This window comes from Plasmodium inui, assembly GCF_000524495.1.
Source record: "Plasmodium inui San Antonio 1 unplaced genomic scaffold supercont1.39, whole genome shotgun sequence".
NCBI lineage: Eukaryota > Apicomplexa > Aconoidasida > Haemosporida > Plasmodiidae > Plasmodium > Plasmodium inui.
In genome coordinates this window covers 5,813-29,767 of record NW_008481873.1, presented here as the reverse complement: position 1 = coordinate 29,767, position 23,955 = coordinate 5,813, and the positions used below count along the sequence as shown (strand labels likewise).

The following is a 23,955-nucleotide window of genomic DNA, read 5'->3' as shown; positions in this document are numbered from 1 at the left end:
GAAGCTTGAATATATGGTTTTGTGTCATTTCTTCTATATGGATGCTTCTTCCTCCCGCGGCATGGTGAAGATTTTTCTTTGTGTGTCATGTTTTCTACGACGATGTACTTTTCTTGCGGCATCCTGAAGATGTCCTCTGTTGTGTGATTTCCTTTATGAATATTCTGGTTTTCCGCGGCATGGTTAAGATTCTGTTGCGTCCTTTATTCTTTTTATGATGATTATTTTTTCTCCTGGTATATCCCCGACCTTTCTCGGTTTCGTCCCTCTGAAGATGTTCTTTTGCATCGATTATTGTTAAAATGTCTTCTCACGTTACCTCATTGTGAAGATGCCCTCCTGGCTGCATCTTTCCGGATATGTTGTATTGTATGTCATTGTTTTTTATTAGAGATTTTTCTTCCATAAAATTCTGAAGGACTTATTCTTCTTTATCTCTATGTGGAGCCATTAGGAAGACATGTCCTTTCTTCGGCTATTTATGAGGATGTCCACCTATGTGAAGTATAAATGGAATTACCATACTGATGTGGTAGCATTACCAAACATGAATATCTATCGATGTGAAAGAGGGCACTCTTATCGCTGGTGTATTATTGCTTTAAAAGTCATGATGTGCATGGAATATTAATGCTTGAAGATTAGGGTTAGGTGGATATTACTGTTATCTGAAAAGCAAAGTTGCGTTAAGGGTATGGACTTTCCTGGAATGTTATTGTAGGAAGCCTATTGAGGTTTCCGTACTACTCATATGTGCAAAGTACTGACATGCTTATCGTTTCCTTACACCAGGGGAACAAGGCCGCTTGGGGTATTTCTCCTTGCAGAATACTGGTGTCCCCTGCTGACATCGGTACAGACCGGGGATGCACGTGTAGTAGTTTTTCGTGAAGTGCATAGATACTCTAGAACCCTCATTTAAATCGTACTAAAGTGTCGGGATTTTCAAAGGTTCCCAATCTGGAGATGTTCATGGTATTGTCATATGGAAGTCCTAGTAGCATAACTATTTCCATGACCTCTAGTGTTATCATACTAAGCTGCACCTTTAGGTGTTGTTTCATAATGAATATCCTTATATTCAAAATACGATCTTATGAAAGATTACATGTGTGCCAGCAGTAGTGTCAAGTTAAGAGTGTTGTTGTGTGGATTATAGGGTTATTTAAATAGCCTACTGTCTTACTGAGTATTCATGATTTGCAATAACAATATGCGGAGAGTGCAGATGTATGTATAATTCTCATATGTGGAAATAGCCGACGTGCCTGGTACACCGGTACCTGGAGGATGGCGAGGTCAAAACAGTCGTATTAAGTGATGTATTCGGGTAATAGGATATATGGGGCGTAAACTTCTGCCATTTGCGGAGACCTATTGTATGAGCAGTGCAAAAACTCCAGTAATTTTCTTATGTGAAGAATACTTTTGCGTTGAGTGTGCTAATGTGTGAAGTACACTGTTAATTTAAGAAGACTACTGTTATGTGCGAAGCGGTGTACCTCGAGAAATAAGCTTATCCTTGGATAATCAGGAGGTCAAGTGTCTTTATGTAAGTCTAAAGACTTCATGACATGACATGCGGGATTGCGGAGCTTCTAGGGCCCCTCTGTAATACTATTACTTAAAGAGTATTGCTACTCAGGGAGTATGATGATGTTAAGAGGAGTTTCTTGTCCTGAGTATTGATGTTACAGGAGTGAAGTTGTGCTACGGATAGCGTTGTCTCCGTCCTTATGTAGCTTCATTAGTTGGACTATATCTGTGGTACTCTTCTTTATGAAGTACGCCTGTACAAGTAATACCGTTATGTTAATAATACTCTTGTTTGGATTATACCTCCCTTCGAAGTGCACAGTTGTATGGGAAGTATCGATGACTCGAAGTATCATTCTGTGAAGAGTATATAGGTATATGCCGTACTCATATGTGCAAAGTATTAAGATGCCTGGTACGTTACTATTCGAAGAGTGACAAACTTACGACCGTACTGTGAAGTAATGTATGTTAAAGTCGATAAGATATATGGCATAATGTTTTATCATATGCAGAGAGTTACACTATGGATGATATGACTGTTCCCGTAATAGTTTTATATGAAGCGTACTATGGTGTAAACCGCATAGACCTCTTCAATGCTCCATCTTTTGAAGATTATTATGGTTATGTATGGAATGCTGTCCCTAGAAGAGCATGGTTGCCTTTGAGTTGCCATTATGTAAAGGGTTTCGATTTAAGTTTAATGGTCCAATTATATGAAGTAAGGGATTGTACAACCTTTAAGAAATGTTAAGGAGATCATTGTTTCGATAGTACTATGGTGCCAGGAGTACTATGATATGAACCGTAGATCTGTGTGTGAAATATTGATATTCCACGAGTGTCATTTAGAGAGCACTATCTCGTCCAGTGTATGGATAGTGGAACCAAACTATTGCGTGAACAGTACAGATGTGTATGGGTTTGCGATGATCATGATTACGAAAGTTGCCGTAGTATTGTTATATGAATGTACTAATGGTTGACCGGGGTAATATCTGTTGTGCATTGTTATTTGAATAGGATACCTCCGTAAGAAGTATGCCTAATCTGAAGCATTATTCTGTGAGTATACTCATATGTGCGCAGTACTATCATTTAGGAAGCAGGGTTATGCGCGAATTATAAGTGTCCCTGAAACACGGATATCTGAGTTGTTTGAACTCCGAGGCCCTGGATTTCCGTTTGTATTATACGAAGAACACTGCTCTCTCAGACTGGTAGCAATCCCTGAGATATAATTATATTACGAGCGGTGAAATGCGTAGAGATCCATGATTTTGGCAGCACCGTCCTACCAAGTGTACGGATATGCCTAAATTACCCATGTGTGATAATAACTTCTTAACTTCAAGTGTTGATATTCCCAGAATACTATCATATGAATAGTGTGCATGTGTGCAAAGTATTCATATGGGAGGAATAACAATGTGGGGATGAATACTAATGTGGGAGCCGTACTATGATTTAAATAGTATTGAAATACAGGGGATACCATTATTTCAACCGTGTATGTGTGTCTCAGGAATAGTATTATCTCAATGATACCAAGGGATGAAGTTGACAGATATACGTGCTGTAGTTTTATATAAAGAGCACAACTGTATGAGATGGTGGAACATGCAATAAGTGTCCATGGTTGTGAAGTAAAAGTCTGTACGGGCACTATTATTATATGGGCGTCGAGGGATTATCCAAGTATTGTACAAAAAGCTAAATCGTTTGAACCCAGAGCACCGCCCGAACCACCTTTATTTCCGGAACCCCAATATACCAGCGTTCATTCAATGTGGAAAGCGTCAGTAAATGGAGAGTGCCATTGTGTGAAGTCCAGCAGCATCTTGAATGCAGTACCATATAAGATGTAGGGATGTCCTGGAGAACTGTTATCTGAGCAGTACCCTTGTGACTGCAGTGATATTATTCGAGGAGCACATATGCGTAAAGGGTAAGGATATCCTTCAGTGTTACTGTATATGACACGTAACCAGGTGTTTGTAGTACTCATATATGGAAGATAGTCACACCATTATTGCATTGGTATTTCAGGAATGAAGGGGCGCCCTGGATACCATTATCTGTACAATACTGGGGTGGATTCCCATTCCCAGGAATGTGGGCGGATATAAGTGTACTACTATTATGTGACGAGTATAGTGGTGCATGTACTAGTGTATGTGAAAGATTCAGGGTTTATGCTTTCATTACATGGACGGCCCTATTCTGTGAAGTCCATGGATATTCCAGTATAACTATTGTTTAGGGAGTACCATTGTCTCTACTTTCTCAATGGTAAGGAGTCCGGAAGTCCCCATAGTACTGTTCTATGAAAGTATTAGTAGTCGAGCTATCTGGATCACCTGGAAGGCTACTATACTAACGGAACCATGATGTGTGGAGTCTCCTGCCTTTATGAGTAAGATAACCTTTGGAGTACAATTCTTTGGGAGGGTACTGGTGTAAAAGCAGTATCGATGCGTTTACAGCCCTGTCGTGTGGATAATACTCTTATCTAAACAGGATATTTTCTGAACGAGTATTCACGTCTTGCAGTACTCGTATGGAGACAGTACAGATGTATGTATAGTACTCATATCTAAAGATGCCTGATATGCCTGGTACGACGCCATTTGATGAGTGCCAGAGTTAAGCCGGTATTATTAAGTAAAGTAAGGGGGAGTGTAGAATTTCTAACTTAGTTTTGTGCCGTATGACGAGGTGCCACCGTTACGCAACGTGTGGAAGTTGCCATAGTACCTCCGTATGGGGGGTACAGTTTTGTGGGAAACATGAAGGTGTGAATTGCAAGATTACTTCAAGAACACTGATGTTATGTACAGAATAGTTTCTCCTGATGAGTACAACTGTCCTTGGAATAGCATTATTTGAAGGGTCTTCATGTTGGTATAATGGCTGGATGATATGACTTGGGAGATTCTGCAGATCCGACAATTGGCCTCCAATGATTTTGCCTAAACAGTAGAGCTATGCAAGGGCCACTATAATGTTAACCGTATTATTGTGTCAAGAATACTGATTTTCGAGGAGTGTCATTATTCGTAGGGTAATATTCTATGAAATGGATGCATATTCTACAAGGATAGATGAGAAGGAAGTATACATGTGTCCCCATTTCCCATGTTGACGAATGCGGAGATTCTCGTAGTACTGTTATATGCGGGTATTAATGGTTGATCTATTCTGATATCTCCAAAGTACTGTCCATTTAGGGACATAATTGTATAAAACGTACGGAGGATCTGCGGCGACGTCTTGTGAGTGTACTCATATCTCCCTATGGTGATGTCTTGGAGTGCACAATTGTGGTGGGATTTTGGATACCCCCCATGCACAATTATTAAAAGAGGTGGAACATCATGGCCTATTGTTTAGGCTTCTATTATAGGGAAAGAACCATATTCCGGAATTCATAGCACTCCCTGGAGTGTTATTATATTAACAGGCGTATAATGTGTGGAACTGCATGATTGGAGGATCAACGCTCGAGCAACTTTACACATGTGCGTGAAGGAGTATTGTCTAAGAATTACTTATTCGCTCCCACTGATAACATTCCTAGAGTACTATTATGTGAATAGTGGGGAGGTTTTCGGAGTATCATTATATTAAGCATAGCATTGTAAAGTGAATACTACTGTACAAGGAGTACTATGATTTAAAGTGTGTGGACATGTATGCCGTATCGTTATCTTTATCCGTCGTCCATGCCTACGATGATATTGTATGAAGAAAACCATTAAATGAGATAAACAAATATACCTGGTGTATTATTATATGAAAGGTATGATGATATAAACAGTACACATGTGTCTAAAGTGTCAATGCTGGTAAAGAATACGGCTGTATCGGGAATATTATTGTATAGGTTTACCGGTTATGTTGTTATTGTAAGCAAGGGAAAATATTATATAACTAAAACAAAGGTTGTAGCACATTTATTTGAGAGAAATTATTGTCCCTGCAGTCATATGATATGTAGAGAGCAGGGAAAATGAGAAGTGGCATTCTGTGGAGTGCAATGATATTCAAAATACAGTATTGTATGAGGGATACAGATATTCTCAAGAACCGTCCTTTGAAAGATAAGGATTTTCCTACAATATGCCCATCGAAAATGCAGAAATGTGTGAATTGCGGGCTATGTGTTCCAACTTTCGGTTCCTATTCTTTGGGCAACAGCAATCGTCGATGAGTATAGATCTCTATGAAATAGTATTATGTGAAGAATTGAGGGCTACATTCTAAAGAAAACAGCAAGCCATTAATTACGCCCAGGTGCAAGCGGTATAGATGTGCCGAATGTATTATTTCCGGAGTAATACAATAGAAGCAGAAATACTAGCATATGGAAAATGCAAGGATTCTAGCGGAAATGTTGTTTGTAATGTACAATGTCGCAGGAATGCTTTTATTTGAACGCCTCATAACATAGCGTTTTAGATACGACTAATTGGAGAACGTGGCTAATTGAGGAATAATGATTTATGTGTAGTATTAATTAAAAAATACCACTCCACCCAGGACTACGGGCCTGTGGAATGTACGCTTAGCATACAGCCATGTTATATGAACCATGCGTCTATACCTCCAGTATTATTTTGTGTACTGTATACATGACTCCTGAATATTATTCTGCACCAAGTTCATATTTTACAGTTCTTTTATTTGGAGACTATTATTGGCTGAAGATAACAAATCCCGATGGGGAACCATCATATCAGGAACATAATCGTGCGGGTTTTATGACTATAACTGGAATACGTTTATAAGGAGAAGTTAGGCCAACGGGTGCTATTATTTGAAGAATAGAATGAGGAAAAGGATATACACTTCCTTGGAAGACTAATATATAAGGAGTACATTTTTCTCGACCATTATTAAGTATGTGAGAAGGAGACATTTCTCTAGAGTATCACTGCATAAACAGTAGGAAAATCCGGAGAGTCACTATTGTGGAGTCGTCAAGATTTAAAGCAGAGAGCACCATAATTTAAAAAGAGATATTTAGTAAGAGATAATAGAGTGGATTCAGCGGTATTCTTGGAGGGGTTCCAATCACTAAGCGTTACACATATATAGAAAATACGAGATGCCTGCTGTATATTTGTATTAAATGTAAGAATTAGCCTTACAACAACAGTTTAAAGGATAAGCTTCTGTCAAGGGTAATATTCTATGTAGAACAGTGCTCTGTGAGGAGAGAAATTGTTTAAGATAATACAAAGGTTTAGAGAGTCCAATTCCATCAGGAGGACGGCACTTGTAAAGATCATACCATTTCACCAATACACTGGCCTGTAAAATAATTCCATTCCAGGAATAATCATATACCAATCATAAGGCTATTCATGCTGTATAGGAAACTGAGGGATACTATCACTAAGAAGGGTTTCAACATAGTAAGGGTGCTTATATATAGGAAGAACTTTTTATAGGCCAAGTAACACTGTAAGTACAGTAATACATCGTGAAATGTGATTATTCCGTCTCGATATTATTGTAATATAGATTCAATAATTATCCGGGTACTATTAAGAAACAATGATTACGGAAGATTTGCACACCTGCCTTAATCTGTAGTATTTTCCTCTTAAGAAAACTCAAGATCGATGGGGTACTATTAAAATATAACAATTAGTAAGATGAAAGATTAAACTTCTTATACCCTAGGGTGGAATAGGAAATTATAAAAGGAATAGTACTATATAGAACGGGCTGATTCTCGTGGAGAGTTAGGAATAATAATAACATGGAACACGCCAAGCAGATAAAATGAGCATAAGAATAAGAATACGCATAAGATATTAAAGACTCATTAATCTAAAAAGGGGGGAAGCAATCATATAGGAGCGGATGACTATAATAGAATGTATATACGAATACAACTGAGATATTTGAGAAAATTATCTACTTCAGAGAACGGAGAGAGATATATGTAGAACCATATAAATACACAACAACCCAGTGGAGATATAAACATAATGATCAGAGGGGAAATGCCTAAAAGAAGAGATACATAATTAATAACTACAGAGGAAACAGCACGAGAAGAGAGGAGACAGGGAAAGATGCTGAGGGGATGAGGATTATACACTACCCCCAAAGCATACAACCGAGAAAAACAATAAGGGTGCCACCTAGGGGAGAATGTGAGCACCCGATCTTTCGCTGAGAAAAGATAGATATATGAAATAAGGGATTTCATGTTTTCTGACATAGGAGGAGAAGGATAGGGACAGATAATATCTTGAATCTGTGCTGAGTCCATGAAGTATAATAAGTCCTAAGGTAACTTCATTTTTGTCTGTATCTAAAACTGTAGATGATGATATACAAGGCGTTTCATTGTTCACCACGGGAGGATATAGAATGTTAAGTGATATTCGTAACCCCATTTATGCATAAGGAAGTATAAGCCGATAAAATGCATACATTCCCCTATTGGCATAAAGACATGTCCTATAAAGGAGTCTTACACCACCATAGAATTATGAGGTTCTTCTGAAAAATGAGAAGAAGTCCATAAATACATGAACATTTTGGCAGTGATATGGTTTTTATATGAGTTTTAAGTGTAATGCTATATGGGCATATAAGCGATAATAGAAAAGTTCCCTCACTTAATAATGAGTCAAATAGTTTTATGAACCTATTGTGTGTTATTCCACATGATTAATTAACCGAAATTTTCGAAAGGATTCGTGAGTTGTTGTGGGGATCATATGAATAAACAGGGAACTCTCTATGTTTCAATACTTTATCATAATATATATTTACCCCCCAGGTGGCAGAAGAATAACATTTTAAATAGCTGGATACCAAATGTTGTGGCTTATATGATATTTTCGTTGCTATAGAGCATATCATGAAGTATGATATAAAAAGAGTTGTCGTGACCTACTAAAGAGGAGAGAAGAAAAAGTGTATAACCTAGCGGAACAACATCAAATAATGGTTAAAAATTTACTGATAAGACATAGGGTATATTATAAGAAAAACAGACCAAAGACACAAGAAAACAAAGGAACAGAAAAAGGAAAAAAAGGAATATAGAATTTGCGCCATAATAAAATAGGTTAAGCCATACGCGCCCATAAATGGGACGAACTAGTGTAAACAAGGAGACAGGGTGAGAACACAGGCACAAACAGCTAGGAAGGCGTACCGGGAACAGCCGAAAGAGGAAACTATAAACACTGAAGCAGGTTTAATAAAGCCTATGAAAAAATGAGACATATGGAGATCAACATCATAAGAAAATCTTTAGAATGATCAGTATACAGTAATTACTAAAAAGAGGAAGGAGAAGGGACCAAGCAAAAGCAAAAGACAAGAAGGAACAGAACTCCAAATAGGAGCAGAGCGGCAGTATCAAAAATTTACCACCAGTATACCTCTACAACAGTAAACCCTATGGAAAATATAAACTACTATATTATCACATGCCAAGCCAGTACAAGACAGGAAACAGTACGAAGATAGAAAAGGACGGGCAAACAAGTGGACAAAGCAGAATTAATCTTACAGATTCAGCCGTGGGGAAAAGTCGAGATATCTTTGCCTGGGAGCCACCAGGTGGGCGGGAATAGAATACGATCATTAGGATTATATATTATTAAAACACTCAACACGACCCCCAAAAGAAACAACCAATGAGGGTAAGAATGATCTAACAATAATACTAATATATCTAAACCAGGAAAAAGAACAACCCAGAGACCCAGAACCCCTGGGATCAATAAGAATAGGTATATATATCAGAAACAGTTATCAGAAAATCCCTAAGAGCTATATGAAATACTTATAAAGTATAAAATTAATAACCAAGAATACCTACCAATAAAAAGAGAAACCTTGATAAGCCAGGCCCCAAGGACAACAAAACTGCCCATTATAGAGTGATATGGAAGTATCTCTATATAGGAGGGGAATAGTAGCTGAAGCCCATAAAATAATTCATGAGGCTAAGAAGCGAGCGATCCCCTATATACTATAGAGACAGGACCAGCTTCGACGGAAAAAGGAGTACCGGAATAAACACGAGAAGCCTCCAACTTCTAAGAAATAGAAACAGTTAAATAAAGATAAATGGGCAGGAGAAGCCCGCGAGGACTTAATAGGAGCAGTGGGGAGAATGATAGATAACCAAAGTATTAGTGGCACCAGCGACTTCAATAAAGAAGTGTAGAAGAAAGAAGGGAAGGCGCAAGGAGAAACAACCGAGACGAGCCCCAAGCAGAGATAAATTTCTACCAAAAGAACAACTAGATCCTAAAAATTAGTGGGTTAGCCTTAAGAAAGGGCCCTGTAGAGCTGCTCCCCCCAGTAGAGTTGAGCATACAGAAGAAACTGATTGAAGAGAAGAAATAAGAATAAACAACACAAACCTAAAGTATAAAACGAAACAACCCCCGAACAGGAAAAAACGGAAAAGTAAAGGAAGCTGTAGGAGCAAGAAATTATTAAAAAAGAAGAAGCTATGACACCCCATCATATCGGCTGAGAGACATTTGGCAGATTAATGAGTAGGACAGAGAAAAACACTCCCCCCCAGGGGAACAGGTTGCAGACGGAAGAATACGCCTGAAAAATACAGGCCAAGGCTAAGGAAAGAGAGAAACATAGGAGTAGAATAGCAGGAGACACAGCCACCCCACAGCATAACTTGAGAAGAATACATTTCCCCACAAGATGAGAGCAAAAATGAAAATAAAGGATAAAGAAAGACTAAAGGGAAAAATCTTGAGGAACACAAGCCACCCGTGTTTGACACGAGCTCCCCTGCCAAATATGCCAGGAATAATTCGAAAACATCAAATTGCAGAAGTCTCAGTCCTTTGACTTACAAGTGAATTAATAAGATAGTCGAAGAAGAACAGCAACTCTAAAAGTCTAGACACCGTCAAACGACACAACCTACCACCCAAAAGAGCCAACAGCTGGTAAGATACCCAAGAAAGGAGAAGAAGCCAGACCAATAAACCCAAAGGTCAATGAGCAACCAACTCCCGAGAAGGGGCGGGACAAACGATGCGAGAGGAGACGCACCTAAAAAAATATAACGGGGAAGGAAACCCAAGAAATAAACCCAAAGTCGTATGATCTTAAAGTTGAGGACTTAAAAGGGCAGAGACAATCTGAGACAAGAGTCCAAAGGTTACCTAAACAACATGACTTGAAGAGGAAATATACCGGAAACCCAGCCCAGAAGAATCACTAAATAACCAATAGTCCCCCCCTAAACAAAGAAGGACTAGTAATCTCCAGAGAGGATATGGCGAAACAATAATACTAAACAACAAACTCCAGAACAAAGAGTGTTAATTGATGATAATTCCAAAGGACGTCTAAGGATCCAACACAGGGAAAAAAGGCAACCCGAAGCCTAGGAATCATCTTTCCCCCCAGTATTAGCAGAATAACACGTAGAAGCCGAACGTCAACCGTAACAGAAGAGAGGCTCACGCATAACGCCACAAAGAATAACTGGCTAAATGAATAGTTGATTCCCTAAACTGCAAGTTCAGAACAAATGAAACTAGAAACAGTTAGAAGAACGACCACCTCATAACACAAGGCCAACTAGAAGTAACAAAGAAAGAAGATCCCAAGGAAGTAGCCCAACCAAAAGCGAAAGAGAACTAAGACAAAGATGAAGGAACTTCAGGAAGGAAGAAGGCTCATATCAAAACCAAAGAGAAGTTTCTACAACTACGTCCAATTAGAGGTCAGCCACAAGTCTTTCTCATCAGGCAAGGGTCTTTACAGAAGCTAAGGACCCAAAGAACCCCCCACCTCCTGGATCCTAATCAGTGTAACGACCAAGACTCAGAGAAACGGAGAAAGAGTAGAACAGAAGTTGGTAAGAGAAAATATAAGGGCAACCAGAAATAATCATAACATAATGAAGGAAAAGGGGGAGGAGAAGTCAGGAACCCGCATATGCCACCCAATTGGAAAAGATCACCAGGACAACCGAGGACCCAACAAACAAATCCCAAGTAACCATATCCCCCCAAAAGACAGCTAAATAGAATATTGCTATAAAAATCAGTAGACCATACACATGAAACTTTTAAGAGAAAAACTAACGTTAGAATAATGGTATTTCGAAGGTTCCTTAAGTCTGACAATTCATATTCTCCTCCATAAAAAGCAACTCCACCCCCAATCGTCGAACGAAGAAGGGGAGCAGCCGAATACTAAATTGGGCTAAATAGAATTCAACCCTAAGTTAAAAAAATAATAGCATCAACTGGAGATAAGTACAGTCACCCCAAAGAAGAACAATGCCCAAGTTTCAATATCCCAACCGCCCAACAGGAAGAAGACTTATCTAGTAAAAAACAGACGCAACCAACCAGCGCCAGTCAACCAAAATTTGAAGAACAGAGTGAAATTATTCCTCAGCAAGCAAACCCAAGACAAAGAAAGTGTTATGTAACTAACAGAATAATAACTGAGGACAACCGTCCAAAAAGCCCGACACCTTAGCAAAGAGTCATTACCGAATAGAGTGACAGGAAGATTCAGATGAGACTACACAGGGAAGGCTTCAAGGAAATGACGTAGAGAAATTTCGGAAACCCAACTAGGCAAACGGAGAAGTCTGTACCTGTCTGGATGTGACTAAACACCCCACAAGTCCGAGGCATAAAATGCAGACACAATAATGAAATCTTTCTGGCCAAATATACAATAGAGAAAAAAAATTTTTCCCTAGCTATGAGGGAAGAAACCAAAAATATCTCTGGGGGCAGAATTAACACACAGAAGCCAAGAGCATAAATATCATATAACTCCGACAAGCCGAACCAACCCAAATCAGAAACCGAGGAAACCAGAAACAAAAGAATGATTCTAAACTCCTCCAACCAGAATGAACAAACGATTACAAATCAGGTAACTGCCAGATAACGACGAGCAATAGAACAGCAGAGTTTGAATTAACAACCCCCCTCTCTATAAAGTCAGAGGCAGAATTAGCCATTAAAAACTAAGGAGGGAAGGAAGCAGATGAAGGGTCAGAGAGAAGAGTTCCTGAAGGCTATAGAACAGATCAATCCGATCAAGTCTTAAACTCAGCAAGGGATCAATTCCAAGCCAAAGGAACTCAACATGACAATTTAAGCTGAATCCAAAGAAAGGAACTTATGAACCCAAACGCGTGAAGCTACAAGGCTTGAACAACAAAATGGAAAAAATAAAGGTAGATCAAAAAATCCTGATGACGAAAGGGAAGGACTTAATAAAAAACCTGCCCGTAGAGATAAGGAATGTGACAGGAGTAGACAAGAGGGATTCCCAAAAACTACGTCAGAATAAGGATTTCTAGGGACGCCAACAACTCAAAGGACACGCATGGAAGACAGGGTGATATGACCGAGAAAAAAAGAAACACGCCAACAAAGCCACCTACAACAGAGGATGTGCTTAGTGTCCCGGATCACAAACAATCTCAAGAACAAAACTAAACGAAAAGTGAGACAAAACTAAAGCCCCCTCAAAGAATAAAGACAATGTGCTCAAAAGGAAAAGGATTGGGAGCCTACTAGATCAAACTAGGGATCCCCGAAAGCAAAGACACCCTGCGAAATTCTATCCCAGAAGAATAATACAGCAAGAACATCTACCACCCAGGCACCAAAGAACAGTAGGATCTCCCAAGGGAACCTCCAGGAGAAGAGAAGTCCCTCCCTAGAACGTTCCTCAAGGGAACTCAAACGGGTAATACTAATTAGAAGCTAAAAAGTCAGCAAGGATAAGGACAACCAGGACATTAGTAGGGAACATAAACAAAACCAGAAGGAATTAATTCTCCATGAGAGGAAGTACACTTCTATGAAGCGTGAGAGCAGCAAGATTCGGATTCGGAGAGAACAACCGGAGGCCTTCCAACCACTAAGGAAGGATTAGCATTTAAATCGGCAACTACTGCCAACAGCGTGACTCTATCTCAAAACCCCTGAAACAAGACGCACGAGTCCTGGAGGATGTTCGGACAACAGGCAACGCCTACACTGCACCACCCAGGAAACTAAAACCGAAACCAATGCCGACCTCTCTCTCCTGAGTCCACAACCCCCTAGCAGGGCCTACTGAGCACAAAAATCCGGAGAGGAGCAGAAACAAACCAAAGAAGCGAACGGGCGCGAGAATTCACAGAAATGGAAGTGAAGAGTAAATCACTCAATTCTCAAGAAAGACCACAAAATCACAAGGAGCCTTCAGCTATAAAATAGGACATAGCACTCTTTATAATTTAGAAAAGGGCCGGACCAATGACCAGACAAGGAAAGCCAAACAAGGACCGACAAAGAAGAAATCAGAAAAAAAAAGGCCCAAATAGTGGAAGATATCTAGGATGGAGTACGTGGCGCACGAATGCAGTTACATGTATAACCAGAACAACAGCCAAGAACAATGAAGTCATAGAACCAGAAAAAGGAAAGAACCCACCCCTGTAAGGAACCGCAGAAGATACAACAACAGGATAAATCAGACACTCCCCAACAATGAAAATAATAATAGAAGCAAACAGAGCGGGGACAACCCAAGCAAAAACACAAACACAGGGACGGCGTGAACTAAACAAACCGCCTACCCAGGGGAGCGTCAAGCACACCTAAATCGAGCACAAGGAAAGACGAGTCTAGGTGGGGAGGTAGCATCCACCACAAAACAGATCTGACGAATCCCGACAAGACACCCCAGAAATGAGCGCACCCCAAAAAAATGCAACGGCAACTGACGTGACACTTCTGGTCGAACTCCTCTGCAGGAGGAGAACCCAGCAGCTAGGAAGCCCAATGAATAGAACCCCGCCAAGAGACAGAAGCAGGAACAAGTCGGATAACAATAGAATGTTGACAGACCCCTGAGGGAGTAGCCAGAAAAGATGAAGGATCAGCCACTATGGTGGGGTTACTTGAGTATACCGAGTTGGGAATAGCAGCACGTCAGGATTAACCAAGCTCCGGATAAAAGGGAAAGGGACACGGGGACTAACCTCCCCAAACAAAAACATCACCTCGGTGTACCCCACACCCCCGTAACAAGCAAGGATGGGCAAACGAGTCCGCTCATCACAGCCCAATAGTCCTGTTAACAGGAAGTAAGTCTAAGAGAAACCTCAGGGTAGAGGGGTCAGTTCAAGACTTAGCAGAATAAGAGCCAATCCAATGTTTCTTCAGGATGCTGGGGGAGAGGAACAGGCCAGACGAGAAGCTAACCAGGAAGCAGAGGGAAACTGAAAAGGCAGTCAGAGTGAAACCTAGGGGGACGTTAAGGAAGGGGGACAACAAAGGTGAAACAAACGAAGAATCAAAAAGCAGACCACAGCAACGGACGAAAGTAGCAGGGAGGAGTCCTGACAAAAGCCTCTCTGAGCAGTAGCCAAGGAGAAATTGAAGATGAGGAGAAGAAGAATAGAAGCGTAGGTGGAAGCAAGAGGAGGGTAATTTCGCACCCGACGCAACTCCAGGATCGGAGCTTCAGGTAAGCAGCGTCGCAGCAAGGAAGAACATATGAATCAACCGAAGAGAGTAGATCCGATGCAGGAGCATAACAAGGGGAAGGACGACGTCACGGCATAGAGACAAGAACAAATCCGAAGGCGGGTCCCCACCAGCAGAGAGTAGGCCCAAGGAATCGCCCAGAGCAATCGGGAATGAATGATGATGGACGGGCCAGGTAAAGGGGGGTTAAAATCAACCAAGGAAGCTATCCCCAGGCGCCTGATCAACAACCCCAGGCAGAAGGGTGACTGCAGGAAACGGGAACAGGACCTTCCCAAGACCGAAGGCCCCTCAAAGAGATTAAGGAGACTTCTCGCCGGCTGAAGGCAGCAAGAAAAAAGAACCAATGAAGTCGATTCCCCCCCCAGCAGGGGATGATCTCAAAGTTAGGGTTCCATATATAGACAGGACCCCAAGGGCCAAGTTCAGTTAGTACAGCAGGTCTCGCCGAAGCCAAAAGGAGCAGGGAGAAGAGGGAAGATATGGAAAGCTATTCGAAGCAGACATCAGGAATCATGAACGAGACAAACTAGAGCAAAAAGACCATACCTCCCCAACCAAAATCCCCCCACCGCATAAACACCCCAACAGGGGCAAGACGTCACTTCCCGAGCCTGAACAGGAGAGGGCCCAACCCCACAAGCATCCAGGGAACCAGAGATCGCATCTCCTAATAAGAAGAGAAATAAAGGAGTCTAAGCCTATATAAGTGTGTCCTTAGAGTTAGAGAAGAGCAAAAATGTGGCAACTACAAGGATATTTCAACAACTTATTGAGCAGCTCCGAGAAGAAGGAGGCAGGTGGCCCCCCCCAACCACACCAGAAAAGAGGCTATTATTTGAGCAAACAACATAAGGGAGGGGAGGAACACATGGAAAGATGGAAGTACCTACATGAGGCGTATAAGGGTTCCGAACAGGCCCTAGAAAAAGTATGGAACTTTAGTGCGGGGGTCTGTTTGGGTCTAGAAATGATAGGAGCGCACATGGACAGAATCTCTAGCAGACCAGAACGATACAGGTGGGGGGAATGCACAGTCAGCAGAACAGGAAGAGGAGCCGCGAGGAGTCAACACAGCAAGGAGTGTCACAAACCAAGCGGACACTTTCATTGGAGTGGGTTGACCTACACAAGCAGATTAAAGAATAACAATGAGAGAGATCGTACTTTCTTGGCTTGTAGAGAGGTCGTAACAATGTTGATGGGTTACTTCCAGATGACCAATACGGGGGAAAGGAAGGCCAGCGTAATAAAAGAATCCAATCCATGTTCCAAATTCTATGAGCAGTTAAGGAAGTGGGGAGGAATGACACTGGCTGAAAAAATCATGGATACGTGGTTTGTGGACCAATCCAAAGGGACAGCCGGGCAATCTCACGAATTATTGGGCGAAAAAGATGTTTATGAAGTTATAACTGAGTTCCTTTATGGGGAAAATTCGGGGGACAAAGAAATCTATTGCACGAAAAACGGAAGGCACCAGGAACTCGGCGCAGGAGAACAAGTGAGGTATTTAACAGAAATAGGCCAGACAGGAGGAATGGGACAGTGCGGAACCGGAGACAAGGACTGTTTGTCCCGGATGGAAGAAGTTATAGAAACGTTACACAGAAACACCGCGAGGGGTGGTGACCCCAAAAGAAGTGACACCGAAACAGTCGGGTCAACAGCCCGGGACACCTCAACACCAGACCAACATAAAACCAATTCTCCAGACCAAGACTTTACCATAAAACCGAGAGGACATGAACAAAGCGAAGGAGGCAGCACCGGTAGTCATATCTCTGAGGGCGAGGATGGAGGCTCGGGCAGCGTGGGGCACATTATAGCAGGGGCAGGGGCGACTCTAATGGCTATAGTGGGAGCCTATGGATATTATCGTATTTTCCACGCCGGACAGATTGTTAGACGAAAAAGGGGAAGGCGGAGAGACCTTCGTGTCTCCATTGCTTAGCCTGAATAGGACTCAAAGGGCCCAAACCTGAGCCATTTACTCCTGTGACAACCACCCCAACCACCCCGAGCATCTATAGCACCGGATTCATTGAAGGAGTAGGCTTTCTGCCAAGTCGTTATGGGCTCGTGTCCCCAGGCAGGATAAGATTGCTTTAAGGAATTAGGAGAGACCTTATGGAGTTCAGCTCCTGGCACCCGAGCTTGTGTGCTTACGTGTCTGATGGTTGCACTTGCTTGAGGCATTAGGGGTTTACGGATTAGGTGTCCTGAATAACAATTCGAGGTTCCAGACTTAGGAGTTGAGATTACGGGTCACAAGGGCAGGCCTTATTATTTCGGGTTTAGGGGTTAGGATTCATTGTTCGCTTCTGGTTGTGGCTACTCCGTCCTTAGGATTTAGCATCCAACGCCTAGTTTCGAGTCTTCCACGGATTATGGACTGCGAACTCCTGTTCAAGGTCTATAGTCTACGGTGTGGGGCCTATAGTCTACGGTTTAGGATCTGACCTTTAGGTCCAGGCTCTCGGGGGTGTGATTTAGGTTCGGCGGTTTAGGTTCTAGCTCTCAGGAATTATGTCTCCGGGTTCAACTCCTAGCGCTGAGGGTTTACCTTTTATGAGTCAATGTCTTGGGTTTAGAGTCTGGGGCCTCTTTTTCAGGAGGCAGGTCTCCGGGCCTACGCTTTAGATTTCAGGGGTCACATTCACCGTCCAGTGTTTAGGGTTTAGATTTCCGGGATTATGTTCAGATCTCAGGGTTTAGGGTCTATGGTTTTTCCTTTAGGGTTTATGCTATCAGGTTTAGCGTTTACGGTTTAGGGATTGGGGTTTAAGGTTCTCGGTTCAGAGTTTAGGGCATCGTGGTTTAGTCTTCAGGCTTTCGCGTCTAGGATTTAGTCGATACGTTCTAGGATTTAGGGATTAGGACTTATTGTTCAGCCCCTACAGGGTAGGAGCTAGCCATTTAGGTTTGCCTCATTAGTGATTACGCTTGTTCCTTTTAGGGTGTAGGGCTTAGGGATCATGGTTCAGTCAGTAGGTCTATGCTCCAGTGTGTAGTTGTCAACATTCAGGTTTTATGTTTAGGGTTCCAGGTTTCCGGTCTAGTGGTTAATGTTGAGGGTTTATGTTTACGTTTTAATCGTCTTGGCTTAGATTTGTGTTGTATTCTCTAGGTGTCATGGGTCTGGGTTTAGTCTTAAGGCCTAGTTTCCAGGGTTTAGTTTTCGGGCTCGATGTTTCTTGCCTCGGGGTTCAACTTTGAGGTTTAAGATTTAGGGCTTAGTGTTATGTTTTAGGGTTTATGCTCTAGGACCTAGGTTGTCCGGTTTCTGCTTAACTTCTTTTTCTTCGATTCTTAGGCTTCTGTGTTACGCGTAAGGGTCAATTTTTCATGGGGAAGGATTCAGTTCTTAGCCCTCCTCGCTCTACGTGGTAGAAAATTCTATCCCCTGGTGAGTTCTTGATTTTCCTGCTCTAAATTCTCTTGGTAACCTTCACGGCGGTTTCGTTCGAACTTCTTTGGCCGTATCCTGAGCTGTTAGATTAGCCTTGAGCGGCAATTTTCTGCCTTTTGTTTCCTTGGGGCACAGTGGTAGGTCCTGTTCCTCGTATATCTATCTTCTAGCGCCAGGTGAAAGAATTTCTTATGCTTCACACTGGAGGTATCCAGCTGAGTTAGATTATTTCTCACTTATTTTTCTTTGGGAATCCGATTTAGAGCCTACGTGTCTATTGATATATCTTCTGCTCCTGGCTTAAACCATGGAGTTCCAGGGTTGGCGCCTATGATATACGTTATCTCGATTGCTCTTGGTCATTTCTTTTAAGCTCTTCTGGTGAGATTTTAGGAGTTATCCTCTAACGATTAGGGTCATTTGTCGTTGTTGAGCTTCTAGGGGTTTCTTCCTATGTTTGAATCTTCACGGCTCCTGGCTCTGGGATTTACGGTGTAGTTTTCAGGGAGGATTTCCTCGGCTCTATGATTCAGCTGGTAGTTTGCAACGACGATCCTACAGGTTTCACTTCCTATTTCTCATGAGTTATTACTATATATGCCTATTGTTTGGTTCCGGCACTGTGACGTACATGTATCCTCAAACTCTGGTTCGTACGGCTCATCCAAGGTGCATACTCGTAGGTTGCTCGTCCTGATTTTGGGTTTACTACTTCGTTTTTATTTTTGGCTTTTTGGTTCCACAGTTCCAGTTTTAGATTTTGTAGTTTATCCTACATGCGCCTGTAACTTGGCTTCTGGTGTCGAGATTCTACCTGTAGATTTGTTGATTCGATACTGAGGATTCATGGATTCTTTTTTGGTTCGTTCGCTTGATGTAATTCGTCGGCCGTATCGTTTAGGTTCAGATTTCATACTGTATGAACTAAGGTGGAGGATCTACTTTTGCTGGCTTAGTCCTGGATTTGAAGCAGGGAATTTCAGACTTCAGGGCCGCGGTTCGCGGTTTTAAAGGAAGCACCTGTAGCCTATAAGGTGGATGACTGACGGTTCTGGGGGAAGGGGGGGTTCTTGAAGTGGGCGGAGCTTATATTTATAGCTCTTTAGTTAAGGCTTACCTCTTAGGGGCTATTTCTATCCTTAGACCCAGGAATGGACCCCTACTTTTCCTTGTGCCTCGATTAGTTTGTATCTCTTATTCGTCCGATTTGAGGGGGATCTTCTTCTCTTCTACCTGTTAGGATCAACTTATAACTCCTCCTGTGCTGCTGTCTATTGTTTTCGGTTTATGGGTTATAATTTTGAGGCTCCTTCTCTCCATTACGACTCAATTTGTTAACGGTTGGGGGTCCCGATTTGGCGCGTTATGGGCATATTTAGGCTTTATGTTCAGGGTGCAACACTATGGCGTTAAGTTCAGAGTTTATTGTTTATAACTTGAATGCTTCAGCCTGGGTGTTTCTAGTTGTTCTTTATTATCCTTGCATGTACTGTTAACTCTCTTGGTTTCATTCCTTAGGCTGTATCTTATAGCCAAGAATGATTAGGTTCTCGTTTTTGGATTTAGGCCTGGGAGTCGGTTCCTTATTCTTTTTGTGTTAACTGCTGGGCCTTAATCTGTATGGGGCCTCAAGTATCGCTTATGGCTCCGTGATGATGAAGTAATCTCCATTTTATATGGACCGTGGGGCACAGGCAATGCTTACTCGTAAAGATTGCAACTGTAGATCGCAGAAGTATGTTGTCAGTCCTTGCTCCTTTCCCTTAGTATCTGATTCCTACCTCGGACTGCTTAAGCTCCGCCGTCGACCTCCTTCCTTAGGCCTTAGGCTGTTCCCATTATTGCTTAGGCTTCCTCTGCATGTTTGACCCTCCTGCTTCGCTTAGTTCCCTGTAATTCCCAGTGCTCATATCCTATGGATTTTTGTTAAAGTTTACATTTCCTCTTATAGTTTTTACCTCGATTCCTTGGTTTGTTGGCTTCACTTGTACGCAGATAGTTTGCACGGTGTAAGCACCTCTCTCATCCGGGTTTTACTCAGGCGATTGCTCTGTTGGTTTATGGTTTTCTCGTCTTGGGTCCAGTTTTACCATTTACTTTTTATTCTTTAATATTTAGGATTAATTCTTTATTCCTTATCCCCGGGGATCCACTCTTGATGGTAGTGGTCAGGCGTCATCCTGTATTTTTACGCCCCCAGACGCTTGTGTATTGCCGGCGGGTTGTTTCTCCTTCTTAGTGTCTACTAGTATTGTCCGATAAGTTATTTTAGGCGGGTAAGATTCATTGATTAGGCGCCTTCTGTACTTTGATTATCCTTAGATTTTTACGATTTATGGTTCAGTGTTTCGGTTTCATGTTTTGGGGTTTAAGCCGCATATGTCAGGGCTGAACCTTCCTGTTCTATGTATGAGGCCTAACGGTTAGAGTTTATTGACACCTTCTCGTCTTTATTGGTATGGCTAATTTCTTATATATGCCCACTTATCTCGGCTGTTAGCTGCTATTTTTTATCTGGTTAGGGGTAGGATTGTCCTCCGTATGTTGACGGTGTAGGTTTCAGATTCCATTTCTGCGGAATCCTTTTTACTGCGTATGGCTGATCGAATACCCTTAGGGGGTATCTGTTTCTGATGTAGTGGTGGGTGGTTTTTGCACGCTTTAGTGTTACCGTCCCTACTTTATGTGTACTGTGCACTGTTCAGGTATATGTGCTATTGTTCTTGCTCCAAGATTTTTTGGTTGACTTGTTCGAATCATTCATCAGAGTATCCCTCCGAAGGTTTCTGCCTTAGGCATCACGTATAATTCCCACAGGGGTTAATTTGTGTCGTCATTTCCTATTGTTTCTTCTTTACCTTCTATGGGGTTGATCTGTGTCTTATTACTTATTTTTCAACGTTGAGTGTGTATGGTGTATGATCTATTGTTAAGGCCCTATGGCTAAAGGCTTATTGTCCTTGTGTTTGGGTTCGTTATCAGCCTTTAAGTTTTACTCTTTACGGTTAACCATATAATGCTGTCCGCCTTGGCTTTACAGTCTTGCCTTTAAGCAGAGGCTCACAAGCCTCACTGCCCCCTCGGCGTCTTCAGGTGGTGTTCTTTCCTCTTGGTTTTATTCCTTCATTTCCTCCCTCCCATGGTAATGGTGCGCCTTTTGGCTTTTTCTAAGGCGCATTCTCTTACTTTCTCTCTATGGTCTGTTTTTAGGTTTTCGGGAAGATAGAAGAGAACATATATTGGTAGATTCTTTATTATTCTCCCCATCTTCAATATATCTTAAGCGTGTTAAGATAAAGATACAGAACAGTCAATGCTCAGACTCTGTCCGTTTCTTGTATTGAGATATATACAGAGGGACAAACGTCTTACTGATCTAGTGCTATTTACTTGGCTGTTTTATTCTCATCTGTTTCCCATAGGATATCTTTGTAAAGTCGGTGAGTTATACATGCAGACATGAGGCGCCGAATTATAGAGCACATATTCATCTATATTAATGTTAATCCATACTGTTGTAAGATTTCTTGCCCATGAATTTTCTCTCATATTCAGATGTGTATCCTCCTCTTCTTCTATGTCACTAGTGAATTTCTCTTAATAATATGGATCTTATGGGAGGGGTACACAGCACGTTTGCTGCTTCACGACTCTTTGAATGTTCTTATTGAAATGTGTCAACACATGTTGCATGACTCGTATTTATCACTTGATTTCCTGCTTCTACAAGGAATTTGTACATATGACTCTGGAGTACAGGCGATTATAGGAGAGTACTGCATAACTGTTCGATCCACTCTTATAGGAAAGATGTTGTCGGTTATGAATTCCACTGGGGTCTTGGAAGGCTTGTGGGCTCATAGAAAATATATGTATATGTGACGTCCATTAAATTATTCCCTGTATCTATCTGAGGATAATAAAAGTGGCAGTGACAGATATGATGCTTATCACTGCTATTCGGGCACAACTGTCATATATTCATACTATTACTGCTTGTATTCTATTTTTTATCATGCAAAACAGAGTTCATCATTTTTATATCATCACTGTGAAATACGAAGGTATGCTGATAAATTGTATAGAACTGTTTACTGTTTTTCTACAGACAGAGCTATGAAGCCTTGTCAGAATTGGAGAAGATTAATACTGCGGTGCTAATTTATCTGTTTCTTCATGTACACAGATCTATATAGCGCTCATTAGGTGACATCACCCTCATAGTCCATATGGAACTGACAGATTTTTTATTTATACTTACAATATATGCCGATTATAATGTCATCGCGGACAATCCATCGTTTATATCGGAATTGTTAGATTACCGTTCTGTATTAATGTTGTGTGCAGTCTGAATACACATGCTTCTTCTATAAAATTATATCTTTGACTATTATATATTATACTGTATACCCGCATTGTCGAGACCTTATTTGGCTGATTTCTTAGGTGTCAAATCACAAAGCTATCAGTAATTTATTGCTACTACTTCGAACAAGAAAGCAGATAATTAGCCGCGAGTTGGCTGTTAGAATGTTTATTATTAACCTGCAAGAAAATGTCTTCCCAATCTTTGATAAGAAGATTTTAAATGTTTTTTATTGGTTGTCAATTTGCGATATTCACTAGGTATAGCTATCTGTATGCTTAGGGGGGAAGGCTTCTAAGAAAATTAGAGAAAAATTTAGCCGAAGAATGCACCCCCTCTAAGAAACGAAATTGGCGTCTTTCTTGTTCAGATAGGAATGTAACAAACAATCAGTGGGTTGAAAGAATCTTATGGGGTATGTTTGCTTTACTAAAATGAACTCCTCACTATAATGATAGCATAGGAAAAGGCATAGCCCCATTTTGTATAATCTCTCCAGTACCTGGTAATTATTTTGTCTATAAACTATTATCCGTAAAATTATATATGGGCAACTGCTGCTTATGTATGAAGAATAGTGGCATCCGGCTTAAATGTGATTATTAGGAATTAGCAAGCATATCATAGTCCTTTATTGATATATTTTATTCTAGCGCGTTAAAGTAATTATTAAAGCAAGTATCTATATTTATTTAGGAGGGATTTTTATGAATCAGTTCATTCATGCACTGTTGTAATGACATTTTATTATCCATAAGAAGAGTCTTCATTCTTTCCACTAAATATCTTCTAGAGAAGTATGAGGCTTCTTATCTAAACTCAGAACTGACAGAGCCAATATGCATACTATACGGAGTCGATACTGTCTGCTGATGTGAAAAAGGATTCTCAAATGGGGAGTAATGCCGTTGGCATATGTATACAGTAAAGTGCGAAATTCTGGTAGTGACTCAAAGATAGATTTTACTTTAAGAGGGGGATCATATTAAAGAGGATATTCATAATGTTCTATTATGATACAAGACATAAACACTGTATAGATATACATTTGATTTAGAGAGGGAATACCATAAGTATTAATGGACACCATTATGGAC

General features: G+C 41.1%; 5 protein-coding genes across 5 annotated transcripts; 4 read left to right on the top strand and 1 right to left on the bottom strand.

The window, feature by feature from the left end:
• Nucleotides 1-914: 914 nt before the first annotated feature.
• On the bottom strand, nucleotides 915-1,892 carry C922_05128 (hypothetical protein; the record flags this gene model as incomplete). Its single annotated transcript, XM_008820700.1, has 2 exons — nucleotides 915-1,093; nucleotides 1,715-1,892. The coding sequence occupies 2 exons, from the start codon at nucleotides 1,890-1,892 to the stop codon at nucleotides 915-917; spliced, it is 357 nt and encodes a 118-aa protein (XP_008818922.1).
• Nucleotides 1,893-11,212: 9,320 nt separating this feature from the next.
• Nucleotides 11,213-11,590, top strand: C922_05127 (hypothetical protein; the record flags this gene model as incomplete). The annotated part of the gene is made up of 2 exons (XM_008820699.1): nucleotides 11,213-11,298; nucleotides 11,374-11,590. The coding sequence occupies 2 exons, from the start codon at nucleotides 11,213-11,215 to the stop codon at nucleotides 11,588-11,590; spliced, it is 303 nt and encodes a 100-aa protein (XP_008818921.1).
• Nucleotides 11,591-12,414: 824 nt separating this feature from the next.
• C922_05126 (hypothetical protein) lies at nucleotides 12,415-12,895 on the top strand (the record flags this gene model as incomplete). The annotated part of the gene is made up of 2 exons (XM_008820698.1): nucleotides 12,415-12,462; nucleotides 12,692-12,895. The coding sequence occupies 2 exons, from the start codon at nucleotides 12,415-12,417 to the stop codon at nucleotides 12,893-12,895; spliced, it is 252 nt and encodes an 83-aa protein (XP_008818920.1).
• Nucleotides 12,896-14,754: 1,859 nt separating this feature from the next.
• Nucleotides 14,755-14,955, top strand: C922_05125 (hypothetical protein; the record flags this gene model as incomplete). Its single annotated transcript, XM_008820697.1, has 1 exon — nucleotides 14,755-14,955. One exon carries the CDS (start codon nucleotides 14,755-14,757, stop codon nucleotides 14,953-14,955), a length of 201 nt encoding a protein of 66 aa, XP_008818919.1.
• Nucleotides 14,956-15,816: 861 nt separating this feature from the next.
• C922_05124 (hypothetical protein) lies at nucleotides 15,817-17,031 on the top strand (the record flags this gene model as incomplete). The annotated part of the gene is made up of 1 exon (XM_008820696.1): nucleotides 15,817-17,031. The coding sequence occupies one exon, from the start codon at nucleotides 15,817-15,819 to the stop codon at nucleotides 17,029-17,031; it is 1,215 nt and encodes a 404-aa protein (XP_008818918.1).
• Between the last annotated feature and the right edge of the window lie 6,924 nt (nucleotides 17,032-23,955).